This window comes from Centruroides sculpturatus, unplaced genomic scaffold, assembly GCF_000671375.1.
Source record: "Centruroides sculpturatus isolate CEXI.00-Female unplaced genomic scaffold, Cexi_2.0 scaffold545, whole genome shotgun sequence".
Lineage (NCBI taxonomy): Eukaryota > Metazoa > Arthropoda > Arachnida > Scorpiones > Buthidae > Centruroides > Centruroides sculpturatus.
This window is the reverse complement of record NW_019384721.1, coordinates 70116-88747: the sequence shown is the minus strand read 5'-3', so window position 1 is coordinate 88747 and position 18632 is coordinate 70116. Positions and strand designations below refer to the sequence as shown.

General features: G+C 32.9%; 3 protein-coding genes across 3 annotated transcripts in view; 2 read left to right on the top strand and 1 right to left on the bottom strand.

The window, feature by feature from the left end:
* Window positions 1–5757: 5757 nt before the first annotated feature.
* On the top strand, window positions 5758–13626 carry LOC111628015 (protein toll-like). The gene is made up of 2 exons (XM_023371732.1): window positions 5758–5841; window positions 10385–13626. The coding sequence occupies exon 2, from the start codon at window positions 10392–10394 to the stop codon at window positions 13302–13304; it is 2913 nt and encodes a 970-aa protein (XP_023227500.1). The 5' UTR covers window positions 5758–5841; window positions 10385–10391; the 3' UTR covers window positions 13305–13626.
* LOC111628016 (protein toll-like) lies at window positions 7624–10159 on the bottom strand. Its single transcript, XM_023371733.1, has one exon. It carries the CDS (start codon window positions 10145–10147, stop codon window positions 8891–8893), a length of 1257 nt encoding a protein of 418 aa, XP_023227501.1. The 5' UTR covers window positions 10148–10159; the 3' UTR covers window positions 7624–8890.
* A 1455-nt stretch (window positions 13627–15081) lies between the features above and the next one.
* Window positions 15082–18632, top strand: part of LOC111628018 (zinc finger CCCH domain-containing protein 15-like) — a 22098-nt gene continuing 18547 nt past the window's right edge. Inside the window, exon 1 of the mRNA XM_023371734.1 lies at window positions 15082–15227. Within this exon, the coding sequence (XP_023227502.1) occupies window positions 15156–15227 (72 nt within the window). The 5' untranslated portion in view covers window positions 15082–15155. The remainder of the gene's footprint in view (window positions 15228–18632) is intronic.

Below are 18632 nucleotides of genomic sequence, written 5' to 3'. Positions count from 1 at the left end.
AAAAATTACTTTTATAATGTAGGTAGTATTTTTAAAAATTTCTTCGGGGGAAATTTATTAGACGGCCGGATAGCCGAGCGGTCAAAATGGCAATCTACCGCTCTGGGAGACCCGGAATCGAATTCAGTTGGGTCGAAAAATCTCCAGGAATTTTTCGGGGAGTGGTCCGTCCGGATATATCGGGCTCCGTGTCTCGCCACCCGGCCGCCCCATTACGGGCCTGGCCGAACTCATAACGGGCTTGCTAAAAGAAGATCTCTTAGTGCCCATATGGCGGAAAGAGTTAAGTAGAAAATTATTTGTTCACTGAGTAGTAAAGCTTTTGTTTTTAAACTCTTTTCTGCCCTGTGGGAGTAAGAGGTCTTTTTCCCCCTCCATACTCATTATGAGTTCGGTCAGACCCATAAAGATGGTTGGGGATGGGGCTAGACATATCAGAGATAGGACTATCCATAAAAAATTTCTCAAAAGCTGTTCGCTAGGATTCGATCCAGGATCCCCCTGATCGCTCGGTCAGTTTGCCCACCGTGTGTTGTTGATTAAGAACTTAAACTAATAGACATTTTCTAGGCCATTTCGATTTGTATATGGCTAAACACCAACCGTATGCCGTAAATCTATCGGGCTAGTTTTAAGGCTAATTACTAAATAAATTACGTAACCAATTTGGCTCTAGAAGTAAGCGTTAGGCGCCATCTCTTATTAATATATAATTATTAATATTAATAAGAGATGGCGCCTAACGCTTACCTCTAGAGCCAAATTGGTTACGTAATTTATTTAGTAATTAGCCTTAAAACTAGCCCGATAGATTTACGGCATACGGTTGGTGTTTAGCTATATTATATCGGGTTTAGCGATGTTTGTATAGATTTGTATATATCTGACACCCCCATTGTTGACCTGGACATATAAAGCACGTGAAAAATGCTCTCGGTGTGGGAAGTATAGCCGGATGGCCGAACTAAGGTTAAGATGAAAGTTTTCCGCTCCAGGGATTTGGGATCGTATCCGGACTAGTCAAAAACTCCAGGAATTTTTCGGGAATGATCAGCCGGAAATGTCGGGCCCCGTCTCTCATCATCCGGCCGCCCAATTCGAATGGACTTGCAAAAAATTTTTCTTAGTTTCCACAGGGCGGAGTTTTTAAAAAACTGTGGAAAGTGTTAAAGTAACGAGAAATGAATAGTGTACTGTATGTGTACTTCATTAATTAATAAATGCACTTACTTGTTAGTTAAATAAATAGTTTATGTAATGAATAAATTATTATTACATTGCATGTTTACTAAAATTAGCATGATTGAAGTGCTTACAATCGATTATTATATTGGAATTTTTGGAATTTTAGCCTTATATACAAACATACTATATTGGAATTTTTGGAATTTTAGCCTTATATATTTTACAAACATACGTTAGCAATACATGATCGATAATGAATGCCATAAGCATTATACTGCATGCATTCAAACAAATATGTTAATGCATTATCGATTAATATTTTTAATAACCAAATACGAGCACTTTCTTAGAAGTTTTAAGAGTAATGAACATTCTTTGTCTTAATCTAGTGCTAGTAATCTATTTATAAAAGTAGAAGACTGTATATGTAGATCCTGAATGAAAGTCTTTTTTGTAGATTCTTATTAAGACATTACTTAGATTGTTATGGTTCTATAGATTTTTATTTACTATAAATATTTAGGATTGGATTAAATTAATGGAATAAAACAACGGAACACTTGGTCTATCTTCTCCAGCAAACTCCACGTGGCTAGCTTTTCGGTAAGGCTTGAACTTGCGTCCAATTCTTCAGTGGTTTACCCACTCGGCCACCTATTAAAATTTCAAATAGCCAATTATGTCGTATTGTTTGGGATGCATTTTATACCCAAGTCAAGAAATTGCTAGAGTCTTCGGTATCGGGATGACATTAAGCTGCACTCATACAACATCTTCGCTTTTCTATCAACGTTTTATGCATGTATATCATATATCTCTGGTAGTTATATACTATCTTATTGCATTGTATCTTACCGCTACATTTATTTTTCCAGGCTGTATGCCTTGCGAATTTATTTTCAATTTTTTTGGAGAAGATATACTTATTATAAAAGCTATATTTTTGGATGCTTGTGTAGCTGCTACAGTTTGTTGTTCTGTAAGCGTATTTTATCGTAGAGGTAAATTTTGCAACTCTCTTCTTTCCAGTGATAACGAAGTAGAAATTCATTATGCCATTAAATTACAATATAAACTTTTATCTCTAAATACTTACGTTTTTGTTTTTTCAATAAGCACTTTAGCGATTGTATTCAATCTATTCGGGTACGATTTACTCCTTCGTGGAAAGTGGCAAACTGCTTTATGTATCTGCTTAAGTTTTGTTTCTCTTGCTTATTTTATTGGTCTCGTTTTATTTGGAGTACAGCTTGGTGTAACTGTTTTACTCTTAATTAAAAATAAGTTCGATAACTTAACAGAAGAAATTCAGAATACCACATTGGAAGCAGAAGATCTCGGAGAATTTCTTTTTTCAGTATACAGAAGACACGTAAAATACACCGAAATTTTGAAAGAATTTAATGAATGCAGCAGTATTATTTTTTCCTGTGGTTATGCTTTTTCCATTTCTTCTAGTTGTATCCTTCTATACATCATTATGTTTGTTGAAAAAAATTGGATCATGTCCATTTTTCTATTAATTAATCTTGCAAGTTTTTTCAGTATTTTTTTACTGTTAATATTCACTGCTGCCGAAGTTTGGTTATCTGTAAGTAACTGTTATTATCATTATTATTTTTAAATTATAAATTTATTAGAGAGGTTACGGCCGAGGTTTTCATCTCTCGAACGTGAACGCTGAACGTCGAGCCCCGTTATCTTGTAAGTGGCGCTCGACGTTCGACGTTCACGTTTGAGAGATGAAAACTTCGGCCGCAACCTCTCTATCATGTTAATAGTAGAAACGTTGCGAAGTAAATAGTAGAAAACTCTTATTCATCAGCTGTTCTATATACTGTAAATGACACATTTTTTTCATTTTTGACTCTTTCGTCTGGGAGTTGCTCACCAGTGGCCGAGTAGATAAAATTTACTGAAAACTGATTGGTCGTGGATCGTCATTTTTCTATTTTAAACTTAGCGCATATATATATATATATTGTATTTGGATGTTTGTCCTCGTCTCCTCGTTGGTCAACAAAACACTTTCACACTTTCATAATTTTCAGAATACGAGAAAAAAGTCCGAAAATCCTTACGTAGCCAACCTGTTAGTCAAGCGAGAATCAGCGGCCAACTATCAGTATTAATTTATTTTATCAACTCAGTCACCGGTAGAAAATGTCGAATATCGATGAGTTTAGTTTATAATTATTTAATATTTATAATAAATATTAGATTTATAAATATGAATAAATATTAGATTTATATCTTTCAGGCCAGAAAACCACTTAGGGAATTGCATAAATATTTTATAACTACTTGGAATGCTGAAGAGAATCTTCTGGTAAATATGAAGTGTACATTTTTTTAAATCAGAAATTTTATGTTTCTAATTAATATTAAAAATAAATATAATTGCTAAAAAGCTATTGTTTTTGCTTTAATAAATTATTTCCACTTAATAATAGATGACGAACATTCAGAAGAGATACACCGGTCCTCCCATAGGTGTTGTACTCTTTGATTTTATTATCAAACGAAATATCGTAAGTAAGGTAAGTAAGGTTTGATTTTATTTACATGTATTAATTCAAATAATTATTATACCAGTATTAAGATTGCCAAATTATGTCCTATGGAGAAAGGTTTTAGCCTATTGCTACGAAGAATCTAGATTCGATTTAATAATCTACTCATTCAGAGATTTTTTTTTAACTTTCTGTCCTATGAATATTAAGAGGACCTTAATGCGACCTTAATAGATCGGCCGGGTGGTGAGGTACGAGGCCGAACATATCTGGATAAACCAACTTTCGAAAAATTCCTGGGTTTTCGACCCTTTAGGATTCGATCCCGGGTCCTCCAGAGTAGTAGACTACCACATAGCCGCAATCCATCGGCCATATGTGGATTTGGGCAGGCTTACAATTAGGACGAGTGGATGGTATGGGATGGTGCCTGACATATCTGGGACAGAGCACATAAGAAAAATTCCAGGGGATTCTTGCCTTTGATTCTTCTCAGATTATTAAGAATCAAAGTAGAGTTCCAGTCCCTCGCCCATATATGATCGACACCATTGCGGGTCAGGCTCTTTCGTAAAGGGAAACTACTGTGTATATAACCTATAAAAATATCAAAGTTTCTTTAAAAAATGAATTGTTTAGTTTGAAACTGAAAATAAAATTTAACAATACTTTTAAACACCTTATTATAAGCAGCTTTATTTAAATAGTTTAATATTATCATTAGCTAAAAGTAATGATATAAAGATTCTTTTTTCATTATATATATATATATAAATTTGGGGCACTCAGCATGCCATTGGCTACATCTCTTAATGAATCTTGCCCATGATAGAGCATAATAAATTACATATTATTTACGGAAACTTATTAAAATTTTTAAAAGAACTAATAAGGAATTTAGACTTTATCAGTTCATTTCTTCTAGGTATGGAACGCTTTGTTGGATTTCTTTCTGTTTCTTCTGAAAGTAGAAAAAATGCGACGAGGACAAAACTGTCCAAAGGGAGGACTTCTTCAATCTTATTAAGCCTAGTAAATATAAATTGCACTTAATGTATTTATTTATTGTGTTTACATTGTTTTGAAACAACAAATGATGTAGTCATTAAATTTAAAAAGTTAAAAATTCATATATATTAATAATATTTAATTAACTCTTTCCACCCGCAAATACTAATACAGTAAATCCTTTTTTGGGGTATCCATACTGGTGGGACAACAATGGAAACGGTCGGGTAGTGAATTCAGTAATTTTATTTAAATTTTATAAATACAGTACTTTTCATTGAAAGTCGAGAAATGCAGAAAAATTCGAGGGGTGATTTCTGTATGTATGAATGTTAGTGTGTGTGGGGTGGGCACGATTTTGTCCATCCTCTTCGAAGCTAAATACTTTCTGTGTTTTTTGTCGAAAATTTCTGAAATTTTGTACGGAGGTTTGATTTTTAGAGATTGATGCTATTAAATTTTGGCAGTTAAAGGTCGCGAAGGTGTTGAAATAGTCGGCGATCACGTGTTATATCTCGAGAGAGATCGGACTTAACGAAGATTATTCGTTATTAGCATTTACGATGTTTTTTTGTATAAAACCAATCACTACCCTCAAAATCAAGGTTTTTGTCGTCTTATAATTAATTAATAATATAAAAACGGGCTTTTTTTATAACAAATAACGATAAATTAAATGTTATTTTTAAAATAACACACGGGAAAATTACACAACTCATTGTAGGAATTTCTTTTGGCTTTTTTGGGTTAAAAACGTCGAAATTGGCAAAAATCTCGGAGGGTCAAAGTTAATACGATTCCAATACTTTACCGCGTTATATACACAAGAAGCCGGGAAAGTAAGATGAAAGATTGACATCCTCCAAAATAGAAAACAAATACTAGAAAATTTTCCAACAAATACTAATTAAAATTAATTTTTTATTTATATTATGTCATCTATTTCTATACTATGTATGAATTATCGGCTACATAACATAGAAATTTTATTGAATTCGCATTAAAAATTTTTTTATCCGTTTATCTCGACTCCTTCCAAGATTAAATTCTGAGTGAGCCACTGGTTGTAGCTGTAATCCATAAATACAGTCAATAATTGAAGTTGATTGGTTCGAAAAATGTAAGAATAATTAAGGTAATTTTTTTCAATTTTTACTCAGTCGTTTTCTGTTGCAAGATAATAAATTCCGGGTCTTCAAATAAATCCTGGGGATACGTTTTAAAAAGTAAAACTCTAAATTTAATCGAGGAAATATGAGGAAGAGATATCCGATATCTCTTCAGTATTTTGTAATGTATAGATTCGTCGATCACGCTATCGCAACGTAAATATTTCTTAATTGACACAACATAGATATAGACGAATTGAGAAATTACAGACATTACAACAATAATTCCGACAGATACGCACTGTACTAGTAGTAGAGTTACATAACTTGCTTCGGTTTGGAAATCCATTTGATAATTTTGAATCGGTGATTACCCTATCGTTTAATAGAGAAACTAACCCATAACAGAATAAATATATGGATTTGATGGATCTAGCAATTGTAATTTTTTCTTCATTTTTTGGTTCTTTATGTTCTGTGGATATTAAGGTTTTCTTCACTCACCGTGGGTTCCAGACCCATAATGGCGGCAGCCGAGTGATGACGGACAGAGCCCCACATATTCAGGATAGACCACTCGAGAAAAATTCTTGGGGCATTCTTGGGTCTTTTCAAAGCACTAGACTAACATCTTAAAAATCTTGGCCATCCGGCATTAGCAATTATATTAACTGAAGTGCACAGTTTTGTGTACATTTATTGTACAGTAGACCCCTATAACACTGTTGATAATTCCGTGTTATATGAATTACATGTTGTACGAGTCACTTAGATTTTACAAATACGTGTACCGGGCTGTGAACGGCTCACGTATCTGTAAAATCTAAGTGACTCGTACAACATGGAATTCATATAACACGAAATTATCAACAGTGTTATAGGGAGGATCTATTGTATATATTTCGTGTCTGTCTTCTCGAGCGTGTTGCTTGATACAGCGGCTTTAATAAGTCTCGCTTATTCAGCAAGACGTATTTAAAGCCACTTTGCTAGGTAACGCGTAAATTGAGTTGTAAGGTAAAATTTTATTACGTTTTTATCTAGAAAACACCAATTAACCACTAATAAAATGCTTGTTCGGTGTAAAATTAATGCGATAAATTGTTCTGTTGACTTAAATCATTCTACCTTATTATTCACATTTAATCTTTTCATCAATTTGCATAACTTATTAAATATTATCTACAGCTAATATTGACAGACATGAACAAATAGAATAATATAGATAACATCGTTTTCAAACACTATTTATAATAATTGAAATTACAGCAGTTTTATTGCTGACAGAAAAATATTATATGTATTTTTTAATTTAAAAATTATTACTTTAGCTTTTATACAGAAATGTTTTTCTTTAGTAATGGCAACGCAACACTTGAGCGATCTGCCTTCCGGGAGGTCTTTTTAAGGCAAACTGTCCCCTATTTCGGCGTAACAGATGTGGAGAAAAACCGAGCGAGGCACGAACCCACGACTGAACTCCCAGTGTTTAGGGAAAGAAGCCACTAGTGGGCCACAGCCACACAGAAAGAAATAGGCCAGATATAACCTTTAAATCATAGTTCTTTTCGAGATATTTACTATGTAAATTTATAGTGTAATCGTAAAGTCTCTTTGCAGTGGGTTACGTGTGACTCGGACTAGTGGTGACGTCATAACTTACATAACTCTCGCACAGTCTGTCTGTGACATCATTACTTCTTTCCTGCAAGCTCCTGCCCGTTTATTCGCCCACTGCGAAACGACTGTAAAAGTGTGTATCTTAATGAAAATGCTTTTAATATTTTAGGAAACGACGAAAATTATAAATAAAAATTTATTTACATGATAAAAATAGTACAAAGGTTGTTTCGAAAAGTACAGAAAAATTCTCTTATTTGAACCTCGAATCAGAAAAAAAATGTGTTCTAGGCAGGAGGTATTTTAAATTATAGAATTTCCCAGAATAACGGAGCCGATGTGCTGAATCGTGACTGTTTTTATCACTCCGCCATCGTAGCTAAAAAATTCGAAAACTCAAACAACATGTCACATAGCGTCTACTTTTATGTTTGCCTTTTTAAAAATAATTTCATGTATTCATCAGAGATATTGAAAGCTTAGGGGCAGGAGGCTCCGATTAACTATATACGAACGTCCAATGCAAATCAGAAGTCCTGTTATTTCAATTCAAACATTTTTCCCCGAAAGTTGTTAGATAGATGACCGGCATGACTCTATTGTTAAAGGAAAAGTAAGATGTACAGTACAGTACAAGGGCAAGCCACTGCTAATTTGAGGTGAGAGCATATATATTTTAAATTAAATAAATTAAAAATTGCAGCCTGGCATTGTGACGGCCCAACATGGATGCGCCCAAGACTACAATGAAAGCCCATGGGTAGCGATGTAAGGTTCGCTCGACATATCCGGGACAGACTATCTCCCAAAAATTCCTGGACTTTTTCGACCGACTAGATTCAATCCCGAGTTCAGCAGAGTGGTAGGTTGATTGCAGAAAAGTTGATTGTAACTTCTTTAGTTGTGAATGCCATCTCCAGCAGATGGCATTGAAAAGTTAATGCTTTTTCTTTGGAAAAATTACTTTCCAAAAACTCTCAAAAATGGAAGTCGATAATACCGAACAGTGTTTTTTCGTTAGAATCCCCTTTGAGTCTTCTATTAACGTACGGTTCAGAATTTTGAAAATTGAGTTCAGTCATCTTCTACGAATTTTTAAAACCATAGAAAATTAACGAATTCGATTTTCAAATAATGTCACCACCTAATCACACCTTTCTCGGCATGACCGAATTCATAACGGACTTGCTTAAAAAGAAAGTTTTTTCTAATAAAAATTATTAATTTTTAAATAGTCCATATTTTTACCGCTTCTGTCAAGTGAGATTCGGGAATACGGAATCCAATAGATCGAATTTTTTATGACTCCCAAAAATTTTTTATGAGTGTAAAGTCCATATTTCGTCATTCAGTTGTCCCATTCTGGGCTTGGCCTAACCGCGATTGATTTGGAAGAAGTGTCCTCTTAGTGCTCATGTGAAAAAAAGAGTCAAAAGTTAAATACAGTATACAATTTCATTGTTCGGTTTTGGATAAAACAAATGTATTGATCATCCCGTCAACAGATTTTACCATTTTCCTCGAAGAATCACTCATATTAGTTGGAAGATAATGAGGTAATGCGTATCTCAATTTCTCCCAGAACCACCGTTCTCCCCATATTAAATATGTTTTGGTTTTTAGTAAAGTTTGAATATCTAATGGAAGCGTGTCGATCGGTGGCAAATTTCCTTTAATAATAATGATAATTCGTTCAATTCTATCCTCTAAAGATTGCAAATAAGCCATTTGCAATTCTGTTTCAAACCAGAAACTTTTAAGAAACTCCTCTGACATTATTAAAATAGTTTTCTTGCTATTTTTGACCGAATTTTCAATCTGGCAGAGGATAGGATAACCGGGAAGCCAATCCCTTTCGTGAATACACAATTTGAAAAATGGATATTTGTCCTCCAATTCGGAAATAAGAGAGAAGACACAGTCGCGATCATGATTCGAATACGAAATAAATGCATCGTACTCTTTGTCTTCATCTATACTCGATACAGTGAAACGAAATATTGAGGGATAACGCGAATATAGGAATGCTAATATTAGTTTCTTATGACGGTAATACAACACTGTACTCGAAATTATAACTAGACAGATGAAAGAAAGTGTTGTTGCAATGATAGCAACTTTCATCTTCGATTCATCTTCTTGTGGACAAAATGCATCAACGGGAACATCCTGAAGCACCGATAAAACTTTAGTATTATTATTATTTATAATTCTGCTACACAGAACGTCTTTAGACTTTGCGATCTTCTTTATATTATCAGTAAACCAGTATTTGAAGGAACGAAATGAACAATTACAAGTGAAACTGTTGTTCCGTATATCTAATTTGAAGATGGTTGCAGCCGTTACGTGTCTCAATAACGACTCTGGTATAAACTCGAGTTTGTTATATCTAAGTGAAAGCTTTTCTAATCCAAAAGGTATTATCCAATTCGTCCAGGGATTCAGATTATTATTATCTAAATTCAAATATGTGATGTTTTGCCATTCTGCTGTTTGTGGAATTTGAAAATCTGAAATCGAATTATTTGTCATGTGTACCACTGAAGTTTTGGGTGGCAAAATGACTGGAAAAGTGCGTAAATTTGCTGAAGTACAATTAACTAAAACTGTATTATCTTCATGTAGATAACAAAAACAACTTTGTGGACAACGTTCATAATAGGGACAGATGTGCAACAGATTGATATTCACTAGTTTTCTATCTTTCATAGTGTCGTGACATGTCAGATGATCAGCCTCAANATATATGTATATTATATTATATATTATAAAAATAACATAATATAATACATATTAATAATTGATAATAGCCATATTGTAATTAATGTTCTTATGATTAATACTGCATTTTGTTCTCTTATATTTTCATATGTAAAAAGTCAATAAAAAATAATTTAAAATTAAATTTCAAATATTATTATTTATTATTTTTTTTTTATTTTTCAGGAAAATCATGAGAAGTTTTCTGGCAATTATTTGGTTACTACATTTTTGTGGTATATTTTGCACAAATTGCATACACTTTTGGGAAAAATGGCAATCTTGTCCAATCATGACTCAGCTACCATTCACTTCGTTCCCTTGTTTTAAGGCCAATGATGGAACTTATCTACTGATCAATACCGAAATGGACATGGCAGATATGCAATGTGATTATAAGGCGGCTGATGTTGATTTTATCCAATGCTTGCAAATTGGAGAAATCACTGGCATAGACTTCAGCAATTGCATTTTTCCTACTACATTTCTGAAAGATTACATTTTCAAGTCAAAAATCTCTTTTTTCTCATTGACTTATAACAAGACAGATATAATCAATCATGATATTATTATCAATGAATTGGAATTTTTGAAAACAGTTTATATAGTGGGTGCTGTTACTTCCCTCTCGATCAACATAAAATTCGAAAACCTTCCGATGATGAATACAATATCATTATATCAGACTAACTTTTCCAATTTTACCTTTCATACACTTCCAGAATTACAAAAATTATCAATGGTTAATTGTTCCATAAGTCATTTATCTAGTTCTGTCTTTAGAAATTTATCTTCTTTGCTTTTACTTAATTTAGGTGAAAATCTTATGGAAGAGCTGCCAATTGATGTTTTCGAAGGATTAAACTCTTTGCAAATTCTCCATTTACATAGTAACAGATTTAAAATATTGAAAAATGAATGGTTTAAACCTTTAAAATCTTTAAGGCTCTTAAACTTGTTTTATAATCAATTAACCATGATAAGTGCTGAGTTAGTTCATTCCTTGCCGAATCTTGTGGCCTTAAACGCCAGCTATAATCCAATTTCAGAACTTTTAAATGATACCTTTCATAAAGCTCTATCTTTAGAAATAATAAGCATGGATAACTGCTCTCTTCAATGGCTTCCTTCTTCATTATTTCAAAATGCTCGATTTTTGAGTAATGTTTCTTTCGAAGATAATGAAATTTTAATGATACCATCAACTTTATTTAGCAGAAATTTGTTACTGGTGAGTATTTCTTTTGATAATAATAAGCTAAGTCAACTTCATGAAAATACATTCGCTAAGCTCAGTTCATTAAGCATATTGTTACTCGGAAGAAACAAAATCAGCAATCTCTCTTCGAAAATATTTTCTGATTTACACAATTTGATGGATTTAGATTTAAATTCTAACAAATTAAATAGTTTAGACAGTATTATTTTTCAAAATTTATCAAAATTGCAAAACTTAGATCTATCTCAAAATAATTTGATACTCTTTTCTGATGTTTATCCTTTCGGATACAGTCCATTTTTATCAATGATAAATTTATCTCGTAATAACTTTATGGAGTTTCCTATTTTAAACTGGAATTCTCGTAACTCTATACAGCTTGATATAAGTTACAATAATTTATCTGTTGTTACTTTAAGTATAATGAGTCACAAAAAGGCAAACGTTGACATGAGATTCAATCCAATTTCCATTATTTCAATCGAACAAATTTCGGATGAATCTAAGAAGGAACCTGTTGTTTATAATTTACAAAATTTTACTTTTGCTTGTGATTGTAAACTTCAAGGATTTCTTAAATTTCTTGAAAATCCTTTAAGCCAAACGGTTTTTCCAAACAGTAGGGTCATGTCATGTACATATCCAGAAGAATATAAAGATGTTATACTAACAGAAATTTCACCAATTTACTCAATTTGTCCTGTTAGTCTCGATTGTCCACAAAATTGTCAATGCTTCGAAAATGATTTAGAAGAAGTTATCGTGGATTGTCGAAAAAAAAATTTAAATGAGCCTCCAGAACAGCTTCCTCTTCGTTCTGTTACCATTTATCTAGATCAAAATAACTTAACTGAATTCAATATCAATTCTACATATTCGGAGAATGTTACAGAACTCCATCTCAGCAACAATTTTCTTACTTCCTTACAAAATTGGCATATACCAAATTTAAGGATACTCAAACTAAATGGCAATCAATTAGGTAAATTGCCCATATCACTAATGGATCATGTTCAAGAAACTAGCAATTTTGAAATTTACCTTGCAGATAATGCATGGTTATGCAATTGTGAAGCTACTTCTTTTAAACAGTGGTATACAAGAAACTTAGACAAAATCTTGGATTCGAATGTTACATATTGCAAGAGGAAAATTTCAAACAAGCCTACATTCTCTGAACAGCTAATTCGGGAAGTATCCATAGATTTGTTCTGTCCAAAAGCACCGAAATTGTTGACTGCTGAGATCATTGCCATTTCCTTAACTGTTATATCTATTTCTATGCTACTTCTATGTAGCGCAATTTGTTACTATCGTTTTAGTAAAATAATAATGGCATTTTTGTACAGTCGAAATTTATATTGTCGCTGTTGCGATCGCCATTTGAAAGAGGAAGAGAAAATGTATGATGCTTTCATATGTTATAGTTCTGCAGATCAAGATGTGATGCTTGAAATATTGCAAAATCTTGAGCCAACTTATCGTTTATGTGTTCATGAAAGAGATTGGGTTCCCGGTTATCCCATCAGTCATCAAATTGTACATTCTGTACAGAACAGTAGAAAGACTGTGATTCTTCTTTCTAAAGAATTTTTAGAAAGTATGTGGTTTCAAGTAGAATTTCGTACAGCTTATAACCAGATGATGGAAGATAAGAAACATCGGTTAATTCTAGTCATTATAGGAAATTTAGATAATGTAAATGAATTAGAATCGGATCTGCGATATTTATTATCGACTAAGACCTATCTTGAGTGGGGCAAAAAATGGTTTTGGGAAAAACTCCGCTATGCTTTGCGTCATCGTTGTAAGAAAGAAAAGAATTTTGAGAATATGGATCAACTGAAAATAAGTGAAGATATTCAAATGGATGTAAGCGTTTTGTAAACTGGTACAATTAAGATAATAGAGATTGGGTTCCCGGTATGGTAAAGATTGATTCCCGGAGATGATAAAGTGAGGATCCGGAGTGGTTCAGAAATTTTGATAAGTGGCTTGATCCAGATATATCGAGCATCCAGGCATATGGATATAATCATCCACATGCCTCATCAAGACAGCATGAAACATTCATCATTGTAGGCAGGCCAAACCTACCTTAGGTATGAGAAAGGACGGAGTGTTAAGCAAAAAAAAAGTAGTTGAGAAGCAATGTAAAAAATATTGTTTAATGTATACATTTTATATTATTTTATTAATAAATATCAAATTGTTGCCGTTAAATGTATATTATCATTGTAAACGTAGGTTTAATTTTATTTTTATTGAGTCTGAGTTTTTAAGCCAAGTTTGAGTATTTTACGTAGTACAGAATGTGATAATGATAGTAATTTTCTGATAATCAGATTAATCATTCAGAATCTAGTTTTGTAAATTTAACATTTGTTAAACTAAACTAAATTTAGTACTTATTAATTAAACTTCTGGAAACAATTCTAGTATTTAGTTTAATGGGATAGGCAAACGAAGACATGGCGATTCGAAAGAATATATGTCTCCTGCGAGAACTTTCTGTGAGAAACTGACTTTTATTTAGATATTAGACACGTGAAGAAACCCGTAAAACTCCACATCACCAGGCGTGAACCCACGACCAAATACCAGGGTTCAGTGTTCACTTAGAAAAAGGGGCACTAAGAGGGGCTCTTTTATCAAACCCATTATGGGTTCGGCCAGTCCCATAATGGCGCGGCCCGGACATATCCATAAGGACCACCACCCAAAAAAATTCCTGGGATTTTTTCGACTCGTCTGGATTCAATCACGGGTCTCTCAGAATTGTAGGCCGAGCGGTCAACTTGCCCCCTCAATATGGTGGACGATAGTGTCATCTTCATCATCCTCCATCACTAATCTCGAAAAAGCAATGCCATAAAAAGCGTCCTTTAAAAACCTTTTAAAATATATTAATACTGTATTATTTTCTTAACTTAAACATTAAGGATACGGCCATGCTAACGCGAAAATAATAGCGTGAAGTTTGTAGCGATATCGCTCTCATAAAGCGAAACCATGCACAAAAAGAAATAGAATTTCTAGCTCGCGAGACAGAAAATCTCGCTATCGCAGATATCTAGCATTGTTTGATTTTTATCGTGGTTTGAAATTCTCGCTTTATATCATCCTGGCGCATTAACTCTACCCTTTTTTCGGTGCGTAAACGATTCAAACGTGGCTTCTTCAGCGTATTTGGACGAGAAGTAAAATAATCAACATTATTTTAGAGAGAGAAGTAATTCAGTTACGACTTATCCTGAAGTATGGCAGAAATTTTAAGCGATTAACGCGATTAAAAATATCATCTAAATAGTAAACATCGTTGTTATACATTTTTATTCAGTACACTTTCGAGCGAAAGATTCACGCTATTGCACGACAATGCTGGAGAGAGCGAGAAACCGATAAACGCCATAATTTGACGTCATCATTTTGCTCGCTCTCTCGCGCCGGAAAATTCGATCGGTCACATCTGATGGCCGTAGCCATACTCTATTTAAAAAAATAAATAAATAAAATTTTCAAAAGGCGACTTTAATTAAATACCAGTTTGAATTTTTAATATATTAATTAATTAATTCTATATTAATAAGCTGTTAATAATCGAATATTTTGATATTTTATACTTACTATATTTAGGCTATTTTATTATTCGTTAAGCCGTCAGTGGCGTCCATGTTTTATCCGAGTGGATCGCGTGAAGACAGGTAACTGTCGTCTGTTTTTTTTTAATTCAATAAAATGCCTCCGAAAAAGTCTAAAAGTGAACCTTCTAAGAAGACCGAGCAAAAGAAGAAAGAAAAAGTTATCGAGGTGCGATTCAAATTCATTTTATTTACTTAAATTCAAAGTTTGTTTCACAATATTACGACAGACGTAAACGTATCATCATCCATTAGGGTCAATAAAATCCACGTTTCTCCATTGCCTCGGGCATAAATTCACTCTGTATTAGAATTTCTTCCTTTAAATACATTCCTAAAATATAATTTCTCAAGAATATTTTATTTAAATGTTTAATTATAGGATTTTTCTAATTAGATTTTATTTTCAAAGACTTCATATGTACAAAATCCTTATTTAATACTGACAATGAAAAGTAATTCAATTAATAAAATTTAATAATGGTTATCAGTTATATGTATTTGTATTTAATTAAATATTGATAAGACACTGTTAACATACTGTAATGGTAATTTGATAATTGTTGATGCTTATAGATAATTGTGATTCAAAATTATTGCATGAACATTGTGGGTTTGTGCATGGCCGACACGATGGCTTTATGAAGCTTTTTGGACTTTCTTTGCATGCTTAACCCCTAAATAGATGAAAACAGTGTTGCCAATCTTCTATCTTGAAAACTCCCAAAACACACCAGAAATTTCCCCTGAATAGTTTTGTTTTGGATGCAGTTTGTATCAAAAAAATATTAATATTTTGATTGCCCAGAACAACAAATTATTTACTTTATAGTGCTGATGGTGTGAGCACATTTGAGCAAAAGCATTGTGATGAAGTGATATACTCCAGATCTTGCTGAGATTCTCTTACAAGTAAAATTGCATGTAGTGTGGCTTTTGGAAGATCCTAATTGTCACTGAAACTTTGCTAATTGGTGTGAGCTGATTGGCATCACTGGATGCTATTTTCCATAGTTCTCTCAAGAGGCATCCCCCTTGGCATATCATCAAGTGTTTTATTTCCTTATTTCATTAACCAATTATATTATCACAATATTATTATTATAAAAAATTAATAAAATCTAATAGCATATTAATATTTGCTTAGTTCTGAATATCAATATGTTTTTATTATTTGATTGTAAATGTTTAATTTCATATAAATATTTCTCTTGTTATGATTAATTTATTATAGTACTTTTTTCTTTAGTACGAAGCTAAAACTAACAATATTTGCTGGATATAATCATTTACCTTTATAACCAATTAAAATGGAGTTTATTCGTCCAAGAAAAACCCTCTTTTAAGTGGTTATAAAAACACTGTTTTCTTGTTAAATCTTTGTTTTGATGATATTAAAAGGGTTTTTCTCCATGCCATAGATTCAGTTAAACTTATGGAATGGCTGAATGATTAGAGATAGAGCTTAACATACTAAAGTTAAATCATTCATGAAAATTTCTGAGGATGCAACATGACTGAAAAATGTATACAATAAGTTTATTCATCTCTTTGGAAGAAAAATCACTCAATTAATTGGGAAATTAAACTCTTTCCCTTGCAATATCCCAATCAAAGTTGCTAGGATAGATAGTTTGTGACCAATCTTGAACATGGACTCAAACCTTGGTCCTTTACTTGATTATTCTATTTATTTCATTCATTTAGTAAAAATATAAAAAATTCTATTATTTAGTAGAACTTTGATTTAATATCACCATTTGTTCACCTTTGAAATTAGCATTAAATTTAATTTTGCACCAAACTGAAGCACCTCAAACAATGAGAATTTTACATATGACTTTAAGAGTTTGAACATTGATTTGTTAAATAACCATCACATCTAATAAAGTTAGTCCAATTCCATTTTTTGATATAAATTACTTCCAAAATCATTTAATTTCATTGTTAGATCAAATCTTAAGAATACTAATCATATGTAACAATTACTAATCAAACATAAAATAATTTAATTTAAAATACAGTTCCATGTTTCAAAGATACCACTGATTCTAAGGTTTGGAATCAATTTTAAGATTTTTTAATTATTCAATTTAATTAAGTTTTGTTAAGTAACAACATGTTATGAAAACAATACAAACATCATAATGTCTTGTAAAGCATAATATCTGGCAGCTCTGTTTTTATGTTCTTAGTATATATGTTACCGCTAAAGCTCGAAACTCGTTAATCTGCAGATTAACTAGCGTGATTCGTTAAAGTTGTGAAAATTGTTCCATTTCTCAAATTACCTAGATAATGTGTGGAGTATCTAGGTAATCCGCACATTACCTACTAGGCACTCGGTAAAGTGAAAATAAGATCTTTGCCACAAATAAATGTACCACAAATAGGTGTGCTTGTCGCAGAAACCAATTGCTATGAAATTCAAAGTGTCACCAATCTTTAGACTGCACAATTGGATAATGTTATCTATGGTGGGTAAAATGGCGGCTCGTCTCTGATTCCAGCAAAGAGAGGAAAAGAAACAGTGGGGACACACGTTCAAACCTAACCTAACCTATTCTAATAATTTTTTTGGTAATAATTACAGTAATTTATTAAAATAGGTTAGGTTAGGACAGAATGTGCATCCCCACTGTTTCCTTTCTTCTGTTTGCTGGAATCAGAGACAAGCTGCCATTTTACTCACCATAGGTAACATTAACTGCACAATTACATAATGCGATCACCAGAAAAAGTATGATAACTTTATTATTTTTCGTTTCCGGTCCAAAAGTAAGGTATCATTGAAGTCGTCTTGGTCCCCTCAGTTCAGATATATACTCAAAGTCCCGAAATTCCCTAGGTGGTTATCTATATAATAATTTCCCTAATTGTATTAATATTTTAAATCGTTTGATTTTTTGTATGTTTTTTAATTGGTTGATGATTGATTCTATCAATTAATTTGTCGATTGTTTGACTGTATTAACTTGATTCTTTAGATATCAAAAATTAAATAAAGAGCATTATGTTATATATAAACATCAACTCACAGCTCGAGTAGATAATAACAACACCAAACGATCGCTTAATTATCGGGCTATAATATGGCTATTTTAAATGATTGGAACTAAGTAATTTGACAATTAGAGGTAGGCGTTAGGCGCCATCTCTTAATTAAATAAATAATAATTAAATAAATAAATTTAGAACATTCTGGAATAAAAGAACTGGCCCGGGACGGGGCTTGAACCCGCAACCTCCGCTTGCCGTGCGGTGCGCTTGCCAGTTACGCCACCCGGACCCCGAGCGAGTCTTCGCTTCCAGAAGTATATAGATTTAGATATAACCTTACTTGGTTAAATACATCACCGACTGGGGACGACTCCTTCGCCCACGACCCTAACGGTACTCAGCCGGCTAACGTAACACCCGGCGAGGTATATATATATATAAACATCAACTCACAGCCCGAGTAGATAATAACAACACCAAACGATCGCCTAATTATCGGGCTATAATATGGCTATTTTAAATGATTGGAACTAAGTAATTTGACAATTAGAGGTAGGCGTTAGGCGCCATCTCT